At 41.5% G+C, this 16,824-nt stretch overlaps 1 protein-coding gene across 3 annotated transcripts in view; it reads left to right on the top strand.

Moving 5' to 3' along the window:
* Amotl1 (angiomotin like 1) overlaps nucleotides 1–16,824 on the top strand; it is a 133,169-nt gene that overhangs the window by 29,273 nt on the left and 87,072 nt on the right. Inside the window, exon 1 of one of the 3 annotated variants that reach the window (XM_076846512.2) lies at nucleotides 6,507–6,772. The exons of the other annotated variants lie outside the window; for them this stretch is intronic. Coding sequence (XP_076702627.1) covers nucleotides 6,724–6,772 — 49 coding nt within the window. The 5' untranslated portion in view covers nucleotides 6,507–6,723. Of the gene's footprint in view, nucleotides 1–6,506; nucleotides 6,773–16,824 lie in introns of those variants that run through there. 3 annotated transcript variants of the gene reach the window in all.

The following is a 16,824-nucleotide window of genomic DNA, read 5'->3' as shown; positions in this document are numbered from 1 at the left end:
ACATCTTCTTTTGTCCACTTTTAGTCAGTGTGGCCCTTTGGTCCTCCCTTTCTTCCCAGGGATGCACACCCAGTACCTCTGCCTTGGCACTCCTAGTGTTCCCTGAATTATGCCTCTGTCAACAGTATATAAGATGCAGACAAGGCCTGTGTTAGAATCTCCAGAGGAGGCATGTGCTATGGAAAAAAGCTTATTCAAGAACATAATTTTATATTTGGAAATAAGCAAGGATGAAAAAACACCCCAACTACTGTCTTTGTAAAACAGAGAACCCGCCCCCCCACAAAAAAAATCTTTTCTGCCTGGTGATAATACAATAGTGCTCCCTTATCCAAAGGAGATATATTCCAAATGTCTGAACCTTATATATACTATGTTTATTCCTATACATACACACATACGATAAAGTTTAATTTATAAATTAGGCAAGTAAGAGATAAACAATAATAAGCAATATAAAATAGGAGTTATACTATTTTATAACTCTAATCACAGTTATGTGAAGTGGTTCTCCATCTCAAAACCTTTTATACTACATGGATGGGTAATGTATACAGGGAGGATACATTGTACAAAGAGATGCATCATAACCCAGGAGGGACAAAGCAGGGCTGTTGGAGATTTTATTTATATTATTAAGAAGGGTATACAATTTAAATCCTATGAATTTTTTATTTCTATAGTTTTCCACATAATATTTTTGGACCACAGTTAAAATTTTCCACTTAATATTTTTGGACCATAGTTGACCAAGTTTACTAAAACCACAGAAAGGGAAACTACAGATGAAGGGGGACTGCTATATAGGAGTTACCTAAACCAGTATCAATGTGACCATTTTATGTTTAGAAATGAAGAGATTAAAAGAAAGTATTCAGAAGCACACTGCAATGTGTGATTTCCTTTCTCGTGTCCACATTTTTTGTTAGAAACAGCCTTCCCTCAGCACTTGGATTTCTTGGAACCTGCCCTTCTTCCTCTGTGCAAAATCACTTACACCTCTATGCTCCCATAATGCTTTGGTTTTAAACTCCAGTCTGTCAACCGTCATTCTTTACCTTTAGCTATTAGCTCTGAAGTAGTAAATGCTTCTGAAAGAGAATTGCAAGAGCACCACGACCCCAGTGAGCCAGTGGGAAACTCCAGTGTGCTAGGAATTACTGAGCAGGCTCCAGGACTCTACTGTTCAACATTCTGGAACTTGGAGGTGGCACATGAGAAATTCAAATTTTGATACGTGTTGTTTAAAAATTACACTTTGGAAAGCCCTACAGAATTTGGACTTTTAAACATCCTTCTAAGCAAAACAAGCATTTTGATCAAGGTAGCCTGATTGCATTCACTTATTGGTTTGTTCCTTCTGTGGTCATTTGTTCCATTTGTGGTCATGTTCATCCACTCTTCTTTTGCCATTAGTCTTCTCCCTTCTAGCAAGCTCAGGCCAAGGTTTTTTTTTTTTTTTTTTAATTGGGGGTATTGGGGGTTGAACCCCCAGGGTTATTTCTATCTCTAAGCCACATCCCTAGCCCTTTTTATTTTTATTTTTTATTTTGAGATCAGTCTCCCTAAGTTGCTTAGGACTTCACTAAATTGATGAGGTTGGCCCTGAACTTTTGATCCTCCTCCCTCAGCCTCCTGTGCCACTGGAGGTGTTCATTGATTACAGGTGTTCACCACTGCACCTGGCAATGTCCAGTTCTTAAGTTTCATCCAGTCAAATAATTAGCAAGGAATTATTATTATTATTATTATTATTATGTGTGTGGAAGTACTAGAAATTGAACCTGGGGTGGTGTGTGTGTTTGTGTGTGTGTGTGTGTGTGTGTGTGTGTGTGTGTGTGTGTGTATGGTGATGGTGGTGGTGGTGTCCTCTATTACTGAGCTACACCTCCAGCCTTTTTTTTTTTTTTTTCAAATCTTAAGACAGAGTATTGCAAAGTTGCTCAGACTGACCTTGTGAATTTATGGTCATTCTGCTACAATCTCCTTAATAGCTAGAATTATAGGTATGTGCTACCTCACCTGGTTTAATAAAGATTTTAAATGTAAAGTTGTGCTGTAATTGTGTACAATGAATCAAAGTGCATTCTGCTGTCATATAAACCTAATTAAAATAAATAAATTAATTTAAAAATTTTTTAAAAGGTTTTTAGTGTTGTTATGTAAAAGCTAAGAAAAGTGGGAGGGGAGCTGGGCACAGTGGCACATGCCTATAATCCCAGTGATTCAGGAGGTTGAGACAGGAGGATAGTGAGTTCAAAGCCAGCCTCAGCAAAATCAAGGCAACTGAGCAACTCAGTGAGATCCTGTCTCTAAAAATAAAATACAAAATAGGGCTGGGGATGAGGCTCAGTGGTTGAATACCCCTGAGTTCAATCCCCAGTACCAAAATAAATAAATAAATAAATAAATAAATAAATAAATGGCATTCTGAATGTCCATCTACAACTACCAAAAAAAAAAAATAATAATAATAAAATAAAAAAATAAATAAAAAAGTGGGAGGGGAAGGAGATTCACATTTTAATAGGGCATTTAAGTCCTTGTATTTCAAAAAACTGGAGGACAAGGGAAGGGTTTCTACCTTTTTTACTGAATCCAGAATGCGCCCTGCACTTTGATATGTATTACTCCTTTTAATTCTCACAATTAAAGCCTAGGAAGAAAGTACCAGGATAATGGTACTTACCTCCTAGGCTTTTTTTTTTGCAGGGAAGAAATCTGAGATTCATGTTAAGTTACTGTCTGTGTCTGGAAACCACTGGAACCTGGACTAGAACTCTAAGGCCTTGCTCATTGTCCTCTACCCATATGCCTGATACCTTGCTCTTCTTCCTGCTTCTGTGCTTATGGGGAACATCCAGGTGCCTGTGCTGTTTGGAGTTAAAGGCTGCTTTCTGGGCTGTCTCAAAGAGAGCTCAAATTAGCCAATCACCTTCTCGACTTTCCTAGGAGTTAGTAAATGCCAATTTGGGTAACTTTAGAAAAGATGCTGACCTTTAGAGAGTGTTTAGATTAAAAAAAAAAAAGAAAGAAAGAAAAAATGGAATCTGAAACCAAATACACTATTGGAAAATGCTGATATTGGTAACATCTTAATCAAATCTCTAGTCTTTTATTCAAACCTCAGTTCCTGAGCAATAGATTCAGGTGTATTTGATGTAAAGTTATTCATTTTCTGTGTCTGATATAGAGATTATTAACAGTTGAGGAAATATTAAGGTACTGGAGGGGGACAACAGCACAGGCAGTTTTCTGCCTGTGCTGCCATTCCTTTGATGACTTGGAATCAATTTGAGGAGTGTAGGATCAATTAATTTGGACAAAGACTTATGAACCTTCAAAGCTGTGCCTAGCATGTCTTCTGAAGATTTAGGAATACCTAGCATCAGTTAGAGGGACCAATTTCTTTTTTTTTTAAATTTTTATTTGTTCTTTTTTAGTTATACGTGACAGTACAATGTCTTTTGACATATCATACATACTTGGAGTATAACTTCCCATTTTGTGGTTGTACATGATGTGGAGTTACACTGGTTGTGTATTCATATGTGAGCATAGGAAAGTTATGTCCAATTCATTCTACTGTCTTTTAGAGGGACCAACTTTTTGACACCACCTCTGGCTTTTATGCCTTTAAATTTCCCCAGCTTTTTTTCTTTTCTAGCCTCTTCTTCCCTATTTTTCAGTTGTGGGAACTTTCCAAGTGAACTGATCTTCAGAACTGCATTTCTCTTTTTCTTTATACATCTGTCCTTGATGTCTTACCTAAAGTTGCCTACAGTAAGTAACTCAACATCTTTCTCAAACCAGTTCCTCCTAACTCAGCTTTTTTTTTTTTTTTTTTTTTTTAGAGAGAGAGAGAGAGAGAGAGAGAGAGAGAGAGAGAATTTTACTATTTATTTTTTAGTTTTCGGCGGACACAACATCTTTGTTTGTATGTGGTGCTAAGGATCGAACCCGTGTATGTGGTGCTAAGGATCGAACCCGGGCCACACGCATGCCAGGCGAGCGCACTACCACTTGAGCCACATCCCCAGCCCCCTAACTCAGCTTTTTTATCATTAAAGACCCTTTCTTCTAAGAGTGGTTTGTTTTTTTCCTATGACTCAGGTTTAAACTCTGTTAACTTGATTTTCTTGTTCTGTTCCCCATGATGTTCATCTAATCATGAAAAGAGGAAAATCTTGCTTCAAAGACTTTTTTCAGATGTGCCATCATGGGAATCACTCGTTATCTTCAAAGATATGGTATCTTTTCCCTTCTGTCTCCTTTACCCTAACACGGCATTGTTTCCTGTAACTATCCCAGATCCTTTCCTTATCTCACTGGGCCTTTGGAAAGTTCACTGAAATAATGTGAGCAAAGGTATATTGAGTACTACATACGCATTGTTTTCAGCATTTGGCATTAGTTACTTTATTCAATACTGACAACTACCCTGTGAAACTTGGTGCTATTTTCATTATCTTGAAAAGGAGAATACTGAAGTTTAGAGAAGTTAGGTGATTGGCCCAAGGTCACACATATAAGGAGGGGCTTAGCCCGTGACTATTTTGTTCTAGAGTTCTAGAGTTGATGCTAAATCCTTCCACCTCCCAGATTAAAGAATTGTGACTCATACTTCATTTTAAAATATGTAAGTTAGCTTTCTTCTTTCTCTGTTTTTCTATTCATCTCTTTGTCTCCAATCTTTACTAAATTGATATAAATTCAGGGTGAATCGATAAATCTTTTTTTTTTTTTTTTTGATACTGGCGATTGAACCCAGGGGTCTTAACCACTGAACCAAATCTCCAACCCTTTTAAAAATATTTTATTAGAGACAAGGTCTCACAAGGCTTTGATCTTGCGATCCTCCTGCCTCAGCCTCCCAAGCAGCTGAGATTACAGGCGTGTGCCCCTGTGCCCTAGGAATCTTGTTTGCTCACTGCCTGTAGCATACAGTCTTAACTCTTAAATTGTACTTAGGGTTTACAATGTGTGATGGAAAACACACTGAGGTAGAAGTCTGATCTACTTCTGGCTTTGCTGCTGAATTTGTTCTGTCACATCTAACAAGTCATTCAACAGTTAGGCCCGTAATTTCTCTTCAGCCTAGTGAAAGTTTTGGTTGATAGTTTCTTTATTCTTCCAGTTCTACATTTTTATGATTTTTGTTATTCTGTTTTCTCTCTCTTTCTAGTAAAAACTCTTCTTTCTATATATACTGTCTTCCCAAGTATTCAGCTCCCTCTAACCCAGCCTCGGCTTGCCTAGTGATGCCTTCTCCTCTTCCTGCTACATCCAAACTATTTGCCTCATTTCTCCTGCAGAAAGCTAGTCCTTTTCACCTTTCCCAAGCATCTCTAGTCTCCAATCTCCTGCATTGTTGCTTTCCCCCTTTCTCTTATTTGTCTTATTAAGTAGACAACACATATTTGAAGGGCTTTTTAGCTGCTCTGTTTCTTTTGTGTGCTATTAAGTGCTAGGGTAGGAGACTTTAAATGGGTAGGTATTTGAAAAATAATTGTTTAATGATTGCCATTTGGACTGTATCTCTACAACAGAGGTTATGAATCAGATGTGCCATCATGGGAATCAGAAGAATAGACTGCTGTTAGGACTCCCAACACCACCAGAATTGACTGGAGGGTGCCACAATCCAGGCAGGAGTCCTTGCAGGCCTGGCAAGGACAAAAGAGAGGGGAGAAGGGCAAGGCTCTTACTAACCTGGTGGGCAGCAATTGCATTCTGTTACTTGATCTCTCTCCTCTGAGCAGCAGAGCTGCTCAGAAGCCAGGCATTATTGCTAAGGGGCAGGAAGGGTACCCCAGATCAGGGCAGAGAGTATAATAGGGTAAATGCAGAGTGTTGCTTAGTACAGCCTGATTTAAGAGATGGGGCAGAATCAGAAACACTTTGCCAGAGTCATTTGCATTCTTTGCCGCTATTCGGGCAGACAATGGCCCAGAGTTTGTGGCCATAGAATTGTTCAGTGCTAGGATACATTTAGTATCTAGAACTGTAAGTTCTGTTTTGACCCTTCTAGTCCTCACATGGAGCATCTAATAGCAGCCTGTTGCCCAGAACCAGTGCGTGACAGAATCCCTGGGGCCTGGGAATTGCTGAGAAATGTGCGGTCACTGTCCACCTGTAAATTCCACTTAAGGGAAAAAACCCATCCTCAGCAGAACCTAACCTGGACTTCAGGGGCAGATCCGGAAACAGAATTCGGCTGGGAATGGCCTAGGGGGAAAGAAGACAAAATCGAAAGAAGAACTGGCATTAATTAAAACGCCGCAGGGGACAAAACAAGGGAGAACAGTGGCCCTCCTAAATCTCAGGGAGACACGTCAGCTTGAGCTCAGGGCAATTTCAGCCTGGCAATCTCGCGGTCCTGGGAGGGGTGGCGGGTGGCTGAAGACGGGCTCTAGGGCCCAGCGGCCCGGTGCTGGGGCGGGGGTGGAGTGTAGAGTTACAGTGACGAGTCCGGGCGACCCTCCCTGGCCAGCGCGCAGGGAGCGGGGAGCGCGGGCGGCGGCGGGAGCGCGCGGGACGCTCTAGGACCCAGCTGCGTGTCCGGTTTGGGACTGGAGGTGAAGCCCTGGCATTTCCCCCCTTCCTGTGTGAATGGGGCTGATTGTCAGGCACCACTTCCCCGCGCTGCCCCACGCCATGCCCAGAGAGCTGCCCAGCAGCCGTCTTCCCCCGCTGCGGGACTGAACTAGCCATGATCGCCTCATGTGGAGGGCAAAGTTGCGCCGGGGAACTTGTGAGCCTGCGGTGAAAGGTAACCGGCCTCCGCTGGGGGTGCGGGGAGAGCATCCCCGAGTCTCCCACGTGAAGGACCAGCTGCTCTGGGCAGCAGGGACCCGGGGTGGGGGGTCCTCCTGGAGGCCGGGGACAGAGTCCCTTCCAGATGCTGCAGCTTGAGCAGCCGATTCGGCGTTGGGGGCCCGGTGGTGTCCGCCCAGGGACCCAGAAAGAAAAGGGGGAAAAAAAAAAAAAGCAGAACCCGGTTCCCTTGCCACCCTCCAGATCCCTAGTGCCCACGGGCGGGATCTCAGCGCCGCGCCGCCCCGCGGGACACTGGGAACTTGCCTTCCCCAGCTCGGCCGGGTGGGCCCTAGGGTGCGGGCGCGCCCCCGACGCGGGGGTGGCTTTTCCGGAGGGGCGCTGCCATATGGCTGGCCTTTCCTAGACGCGCCCGCGAGGGTTCCCCGGCCGCCGAGGGAGGGGGCGGAAGGGCTGTCGGGTGGCTTCTTCCCTCCGCGATAGACAAAGGCTCTCCCTGGCCCGCCCGACGGGCTCGGGCGCTCGGGCGCTCGGAGTGGACCCTTCCTGCCAGCACGAAGGACTCGGCTCTGGCGAGTCGGGTGGCGAAGAGCTAGCGCTGCGACCCTGAGGCTCAGATCGCGATAGCCACTGCTCCTTTGTTCTCCCCAGACAAGTTTCTTTGACAAACTGGGAGTTAGATCTAGCTTTCTTTGGTCTGTTAGTGCTGCCTTTAAAAGAATCGGGTTTCAAGGGGGTGAAAAATCAAACTTTCCAAGTGGAACTGTTTTTCTTTGGAATGTGACATTTGTGGCAGGAGGGAGTTCGGCACGTCGGCCCCTGACACCCCAGCGGAGCGGGGGCCCTGCGCTGGGGCCGGGGCAGCCGGGCTGCAGGGACCCAGGAGCCTTGGCGCGCACCTCACGGGCCTCCGCCTGGACTGAACTCTCGACGCGCTTTCCAAGTTTCCCTCTGGGAACCCCAGGCCTTGAATCCAGGGTCTCTCCCGCAGCTCCCCAGCCTCGCCTCCATTCGCTCTACTCCTCGTACTTGTTCTTGTTTGATAACTGCCAAGGTGTACCCCTTCCAGCTTTGTTCGAAGGTTTTTTGCCATTTTGTCTTTGAAGTGAGTTTACTGTCTGCACATAGCAAATAGTCTTTAGCCAAGCTAGTGTGGGCTGCAGCAGACAGGGTCCCTGATCATGCAGGCCTTCTGAAGCTTTGCGATTTGGATACAACAGTTTGTCCCCTTGGTCCCTCTGTTCTCTTACTCTGTGGAGATATGGTTGCCCCACACCCCCTCCCCCGCCCCACACCCCCCAGGCATGTCTAAAGAGTAGAGTTTTAAACTGCTTATGAAAGTCCTTAGAGATGGTGAGAGTAGGGGGTCATGAGAGCCATTTGTGACCCCGAAAATATCGTTTGACTACTCCAAACATGTGTTAACCTGTTCACCATAAGTGAATTAAACCAGAATAGAGGGATATTAATAGCTACAATTCCAGAAAAATTCCTTCCTTTTCCGGGAGCGAAAAGTCAGGGCTTGAAATATTGAACAATCATGGCTCCCTGCTTCCAAAACCGGGCTTTGGGGCCCTGCCAAAGAAGCTAATATTTCCCCTGGCTGCCTAACACTTCTGGACTGGGGCAGCTGCGGACGTCAGACCCAGATTTGTAGTCAGGGATCTCTGGATTGCAAGTTCTTGAAGAATCTAGAGGAACGAAAAATTTACTTCTTAGAACTGTACTGTGAGCATTTTCTATTACTATGAACATTCTTTATGAGAACAGTGTGGGAATAATACTTAAATACATTTTGAGTTGTTTTGAAAAATAAAGGGGCAGAAAGTACTGATTTGGCCAGAATGAAAAAGGCTAGAATGTGGAGAGGTGGAGGCTCTTCTCCACCTGGTGGGGGGGCCTGGAGGGGAGCAGGGAAGGGAGAAGATGTTTAGTTCTTGGACAGGCATATTTTTGCCTTTGTATGAGTCTTTTTTTTTTTTTTTTTTCAAAATAAATTATAAACCTCCAGGTGGACAGGAGGAGAGAAGGTGCTGCCCCTGTAACTGCCCTCTCTCTTCTCTTTCTTTTTAAAATTCACACAAGTCTGGGTCTTTTAGGTTCTGTGCAGATGGTGGAGAATGAAGAATATTAATGCAGTGAAGGGCATGTAGAGATCAAAGCACTGAAAAATACATCTTTTCATGGAAGCTAATGGAGGACTTTCAATTTAAATGAGATTTTAAAGTGCTGTCATGAAGAAAAGCACATGAATGCAGAAATGTGAATGATTTTTATGGGAAGGCACTCTGCAGATTAGACTTGAGAGTATCTGCCCTTGGCCAGTTAGGCTGGGGCTTCCATGTAGAGAGCTCTGCTTTTTCTGATGTGCACCCCTGTGGAGACTGTGGACTCAGGGCCTGGGGGAACCATGGCCAAACCAATGGAAATTAGTCAACTTCTGTCTGCTGAGAGTTCTATTGCAAAGTACAGCCTCTAGGTACTGTGCTGCCTATTTCTTCAGTCATTTATGAAAATGCTTTGAAACTGACAAAAGTCTGTAATGTAAGACTTCAAACAAATAATAACATAAAACAAGAGAAATGTTAGTGAACATTGTAAAAGTTTGATTTTTCAGGCCAGTAAGATAAACTTTATAAGACCTGTAATAGTTCTTATATGCAAAATTCCCCCACATTAACACTTTTTTTTTTTCCTTTTTTGGTGGCTGTCTGCATTTTAAATGCACATGGAAGCTTGGAAAGTCTGCAGTGTTTTCAATAATTTTTCTCCTATTTTTTCATTCGTTTTGGAGGTTTTCTTATGACACAAAATTCAGTAGGTAATAGAATCCTTGAAAAGCAAGGGGTAGTATGGAGGTCAAGCAAGAGAACATATTTGATTACAAGGTTTATTGGAAATTGTCTGAGATTGTTGAGGTTTGTTTGTTTGCCTAGTGAGTTTTTGGTTTTAATTTTGTTGGTTTGACTTTGTTTTGTCTTTGGAGGAGAGGCACAATGTAAATCTTGGCCATTGTGAGTAGGACAGTATGCTACTTTTGCTGGAAGGAAGTCACTTTTGCTCCTGGGCTTATGTGCTGGGGGCCTTCTCCTGTCACTTGTGAGGCTCTTTTCTCTGTCTTGTGACCAGGTCTTGTGGAAACTTGAGTGCCTTCATTTTAGGCACTTGAGGCAGAACTCCTGGGTTCCTTAGAGGGCTCACACATCAGGCATTTTTTTTTTTCTTTCCATTTTTGGAGGGAGCAGGAAAGTAACTCTAAAGTGTTAGGAAATGTATCCCTGTTAAAACTCTGGAGAATTGGATTTAATTTTTTAAAAACAATTATTGTTCTGCTATGTATGTTAAAACCGGTGTTTGAAACCTAACTGTTAAATATTGCAACTGTATTCTACTTATTTTTGTTTTTAGTAAAATGTTTGTATTTACTTTTTTTTCAACTTTTCATTTTGAAATGATCATAATTTCATAGGAAGTTGCAAAAATAGTAGAGAGGTCCTTTGTATCCTTTACCCTTTCCCCCATTGGTAACAGTTTATATAATCATAGTGCAGTAGCAGAACCAGGATATTGACATTGGTACAATCCACAGAACATACTCAGATTTCACCAGTTTTACATGAACACAATTGTATTTGTGTGTGTATGCTTTTATGCATTTTTTCACATGTGTAGATTTGTGTAACTACTGCTGTGATCAAGATAAAGAAGTATTTCATCACCTCCAAGATTATACTTGTTTCTTCCTACATCTCTGTTCCTGAATGATGCTAGTAACCGATTAGATTGGGTCTCCATATCTGTAATTTTGTCATCTTGATACTACAAAAACAAAACCACACAGTATGTCACCTTTTGTATTTGGCTTTTCACTCTGCATAATGATCCGTCCATATTTTTGCTCAGATCAGTTGTTTTGTTCCTTTTTATTGTTCAGCAGTATTCCATGGTTTGGACATACTGTGGTTTAACTATTCACCTATTGAAGGGTATCTGGGTTGTTTCCAGTTTTTGACTATTATGCATAAAGTCGCTATGAACATTCCTATATAGGTTCTTGTGCAGATAAAAGTTTTCATTTCTCTGAAATAAGAGACCAGGAGCATGATAGCTGGATGATGTGGTAAGTATATGTTTGGTTTTTAAAGAAATTGCTAAATTGTTTTCCAGAGTGACTGTATCAAGTATCATTTTTACCAGCAATGCATGAGATCTGATTTCTCTGCATCCTTGCCAGCATTTGGTGTTGTCATTGGTATTTTTTTTTTTTGGCTGTCCATTAGGGGTTCTAATTGATATTTAATCTTTTTGTGGTTTTGATTCATATTTCCCTAATGGCTTCATGATGCTACATATCTTTTCATTTGCTTATTTGTTATCTGTTTATCCTCTTTGGTAAAATCTCTATTCGTGTCTTTTGCCTCTTTTCTGACAGTATTATTTATTTTGTTGTTGAGCTTTGAGAGTTCTTATATAATCTAGATACAAGTCGTTTGCTAGGTATGTGGCTTGCATATATATTTTCCTCAGTATGTGGCTTGTTTATTCATTTTCTTTCTGGAAACTTTTGCAGAACAAAAGTTTTTAATTTTGATGAAGTCCAATTTACTGATTTTTTTTTCCTTTATGGTTTGTTCTTTTTGGTATCATATCTAAGTACATTTTTGACAAGGCATATGGGGCCCAAATATTTTCTCTTATGTTTTCTTCTACAAGTTTTACATTTAAAATGTACCTCACATTTATCCTTCTTAAGGATTCTATGTCTTATGATCTTATAAACCACCTTCTAAAAGTGTTGACTAGGCATTTCATGCTCTGGAAGAGTACACATGGACTATCAAGCAGAGCTTCTACTCTCAGGGGCTCACAGATCAGTGGGGTTGTGTGTAGACATTACTATGTACTAAGTACCATAATAGAGATGTGTGATCTCATGTGGGACCACTGAGCAGAAAGGGCTACCTTTGGTCCAGGTGGTCAGAGAGAGCTTCCGTGGGCATGTTGCCCAAGCATGGTGGAAATAAAATTGGTTCTTGTCTTTGATCCAGTTTTTTGACATCTTTATTGGCATTTATTCTTTAGTGTGAGTTATTCTAATTCTTGAGTGCATGTTGAAGGACCTGGGGTAAATGGAGTGGTTGAGGACTTTTTAAATAGCACATGGCATGATAGCTTAAAACACAAGTGAAAAACACAATGTTCAAAACTTTGGTAACATAAAGATTAAGAATAAAATTGAATCGGTTGAATTAGAATATATGGTAAAATGAAATAAGAGGTTGTATTTGGCATTAAGAACAGATATATTTGTTTTGTTTCCTGGACTCTGCCACCTCCTTGCTGTGTGACATCAGAGAATTTCACCTGTTGAAATTCTCATGAGTAAAATGGGTACAGTAATAGTTCTTATTCCATGGAGTAGCATGGGAGTAAAATTAAATAATGCATATATAATACTTAGCATAGTGCTGGGCACATTGAAGGCCTTCAGTAAATGCCTACTGTGATTATTACTAAAACAGCAGGAAGGTACATTGTTTTATAGTGCTCATATATGCTTTTGCTCTGAGAAACTTGAATTCCAGTTCTCACTCATAGGCACTTAGCTTTTCATGTCTGATCATTGTATCATGTATCAAATATTATTTATTGAATGAGGCTGGTTGAAGTTGATGGTATTTGTTATCCTGGGTACAATAAGTCAGAGCTGATGTCTCCAGGACCTGTCCCAAACATCATAATGGGCAGCTCCCCTTCCTTTTCCTCATTGAGCAAGTTATTTGTATCCCAGAGGAAACCAATGGGGGTATTAGATGTAAAATACTAGGGCTGTGCCCAAACATAGGTGAGCATCAGGGTCATCTGGACAGCTTGGTAAAACAGAATGCTGGGCTCTAATCCCAGAGATTCTATTTCTAGGTCTTAGGGCCTGAGACTTTGCATTTCTAAAAAGTTTCCAAATGATGCTTCTGCTGGTAGTGGGACCATATTTTGAGAACCACTGTTTTAGAGCACAGTCCCTTTTAAATGGACCTACACTGAAGAACAAGTCTTGATTATCTTTAAAGACTCAAGTTTGGAATAGATTGATTGCTAAAATGATTAGTCAATCTGCATCATTGTGTTCTCTCTTCTGATTGCTCTTTTGTGCCACACTCACTCCTGACCATGGCTTTCCCTCCCTAAGTTGTCTCTCACTACCTGGAAAACATGCCAAGTTTGGGTCTGTGCTACAGTAGATAAGCCATTGGTGAAGTCATTTAGCCTCTGTGAAATAAAGTATTTGTTAAATACTTACATTTCAAGGTTATTGAGGGGCTTAAATGAGATAAGGAGCATGAAAGGGCTACATAAGGTATAGCACTTGCAAGATATTTTTTTTTTTTATTGTATTGTAATGCTCCGTCTCCTTGGAGTAGTGCCCTTGGACTTGGAGTCAGGCCTTCTCACTTCTCTTTCCTCACATCTCTTCTGATCGATTCTATTCTTCCTCCTTTCCCTGCCTTCTCCCACTTTTCCTCCATCCTTTTTAGAACAGGCCAGACAAGGGAGATGTCTTGTCTTCCACGCTCAGGTTGCTTCCTCCATGTGAGATGGGGCTGTGAACATACCCTGTGGCCAAGTGCCAGGGAAGAAGGAGGCACATTCAGCTCTTCTCAGCTCTGTTGGTGACCCCAGGTGCTGTGACCAGGAATATAACCCCCCAAAGCAGGTGCGGGTCAGCCTTTTCCTTCCTGATACTGGCTGTATTGAGAAGGGCTCTGAGAGCCAAATGTTTTGTGAGTGAGCCCCCTATATGGAAAGGAGAGTGCATGAAATTCCCTGCTAAGTTCCTATTTCCCCAGGGATTGAACCCTGATGTATCATTGCAGTTAAATTGATTGCTCGTCCTGGTGATCTGGGGAAAGTTTAAATATTCAAGGGCAGGCAAGGAGACTAGGAACATGTTTTTTCGAAATTAATGGAAGCCCGAGGAGTCTATACCCTGTGTACAGCATTAAATTCATTCCAGAACACATATTAAACCAACCTCGTTTCTGAAAAGAGAAATGGTTTAATGGTCCTTTATCTAGCTAGAAGAGTCAAGGATAATGCCTTCTGCAATCACAGTAAGCCTAAATTAAGACACTGGGAAAAGTAATACAAAAAACATCACAAACCCCTTTACATAAACCATGAAGATAATCAGGGTATTAGGTTTGCTTTGTAGGTTTGTTAAAGGGCATAATCTGATTCGACTTATTTGTATTGACTGACCTGGCAGATCAAAATGAGTGATAAATTGCTTGAATAGTGGAGAATAAATCCATTTTAGCTGACTTTAGATTTGACCCTTGATACATCAAGAAAGTAAGAATAGAGAGTCTAAAAAGGTCTACTCTAAGGTTTGGATTTTCTTAGCTCTGTGTTGAGCACATAAAATTTTCCAGAATTTTGAAGTTTTTCTTAACTTTCTCCACAATAAATTTCAGGGCTTTGGAGAAAAAAATTGAAATAAATGCAAATATACATTTTAATGACATTTATTAAGTGACTATGAACACTTTATTAGTTTAGGAACACAAAATGGATATGTATAATTAAGTTTGCTCAAATTATTTTGTAGCTTCAAATTTAGTCTTCTATTTTTATTATTTTTTTTAGGCAGCATCATGAATATACCCATTGAATTTACTTTGCATATTTTCAATTTCCCTTATAGAGGAAGGTATGTGCTAAACATTAGGGAGCATGATATTTCTTGGGTTTGGACGGACTATAAATTAGGCAAATATTCGGATACAGAAGCACTCACTGCTCAGTAAATATCTGTAGAATGAAGGACTGAATGGTGCAAGTTGATCCTGAAGTGGAGAATTTGGTGAGCATAGGATACAAGGATATAGTTCATTCCTCTGATATTTGAGGGTCTATCCTATGCCAGGGGTGGGACTGGGTATGAGTTATATGTCCTTTGCTCCTGTAAAATTTATATTCTAAAAGGAATGTAATGTAGTATGATACTAGAAAACACAATGCAAATGAATGAGGCTTATTCTGCTCTGAGAAGTTGGGGGAATGGTTCATAACTGCCTTTCAAGTATGTCTTTGCTTTGAACCTATTAATAGGAAATGGGCTTAAATTACAGATACCATGACTTCTAGAGGCATGGAAGAGTTCCCTGCCGGGAGGGTGACTAAATACAGAGATTGGCAGGATATGGAAGACATGGAGCAACTGAGAGATTAATAGAATTGTGGGGGTGTCTCATTCTAGAAATCTCTTTAAATCCAGTGGGTACGATTTAATGTATCCTTCCTGTTTTCTGGTTGAGGTGGGCCATGGGCTAGTTGTGCTGTGTTCTTTGGATACCTTTTTCTGACTTCAGTCATTATCCTTCAAGTTTAATAGTTAAGGCTCCAGAGCTGGAAACCTTTCTTCACATCGTGGCTGTGGCAGTGTTTGGCCTTGTTGTCGTGGGCAAGTTACTTAACCTGCCTGTTAAGTAGAGTTTCTTCATATGTTAAATAGGATAATAGTAATATCCAGCTCTAAAGATGATTATAAGGATTACATATTAAGAACTCAGAACAATATCTGAAACATTGAAATATTGAAGGACTTATGAGTTAGCGTCATGATTGCTGCAGTTACTGTTGTAATATCCTGTTGTGCTTACAGATTCTGTGGATCTGGATGTCTAGTTGGGCACAGTTGAGAGGTCCTGGGACTTCAGGGGGAACAAGACTGCGGGTAGGGATGCCTGAGTGCTTTGGGGCTGGACTGACATGTCCAGCACCTGGGCTAGGTTGATCTGCTGACTGGAGTGCCTGTAGGTTACCTTCCCTTGTCTTCCTCACAGATTTAGGCTTGACAGATCTTACATGTTGTCTCAGGCCTCCAAGTGTGAGAATTCCAGCAAACAGGACAAGAACTGCGTCATGTTTTGTGGTCCATTCCTGAAAGTCACAGAGTCACTTCTGTCATTCTCTGTTGGCCCATGTCTCCTAAGCCTGCCTAAATTCAAGGGGGTAGACTCATCTTTGCCATGCTTATGGGCCAGTCATCGTCATGATGTATCATCCTTGGATAAAGCATTAGACGTTTAACACTAAGTAAACTCCTGGAAACTGCACTGTTCTGAACATGTGAATATTCTGTCTGTCTAAAGGTATAGATATTCTGGGTGGCAGTTTTTCTGCAAGCTGGATCCCCTCCCTATTCTCAACCCCTATCTTATGTTACTTTTTCTGATTGGTTTGGATCATCATTATAAACATCAATTAAGGTGATTCAGAATTCTTTTTTCAAGAATTACTGTATATCAGCTTTAAAATCCTTGACTGAGTTATCTCTCATACAGATTTTAGAGAAAATGTTATAATGGGTTTCCTAGTCCACTGGGGTTACGCACCTCGAAGAGAGGTCATTTTTTTAAATCAGACCATTACAAGACTCACTGTTTTATGGATAAAAATAGGCCTTAAATTGTCACCAATGCCATGATTCTGAAGAAACAGCCTTTCCCCCATTTTTGGTAGTTGGGTCAGATTGTCCCACATTGCTGTGACAGCAGCAGATGCAGAGCAGGTGTGTACACCTTGACTTTCATCCTGTTATACCTCAGATGAAGAGAGAGAAAAGTTAAGGAACAACGATGGCAGGAGAGGAGAGCTTTCTTCTTCTTTGTAATGCTCAGGACAGAGGGCAGGTCTGTGCCCCCCACCTACCCCAGCGTCACTCTCTGAAGATGGATCCTAGGCATATGAGGGATATTCAGTTGATGGTTTCTGATGCCTTCTTCAAGCCCATCTGGCCCTTTACTTTCACGACAAGGTGGCCAGGTAAGCTGGGGGCTTTGGAACCTGTGTGTGTGGTGCTAGGGAAGGAACCCAGGGCTTGGTGCATGCTAGGCAAGTGCTTTACTACTGAGCCATACTCCCATCCCAAGTTGGGACTCTGAAGGGCCTTTGGATAATTCCTTATATTCTCTTATTTTGGTCTTTAATAATAAGACGACAATATTAAACTTATTTTCAGAGAAATGTGTGTTTTAGGTCTTCCTT

This window comes from Callospermophilus lateralis, chromosome 2 (assembly GCF_048772815.1).
Source record: "Callospermophilus lateralis isolate mCalLat2 chromosome 2, mCalLat2.hap1, whole genome shotgun sequence".
Taxonomy (NCBI): domain Eukaryota; kingdom Metazoa; phylum Chordata; class Mammalia; order Rodentia; family Sciuridae; genus Callospermophilus; species Callospermophilus lateralis.
The sequence above is the reverse complement of the archived record's forward strand: the minus strand, read 5'-3'. Positions and strand labels throughout refer to the sequence as shown.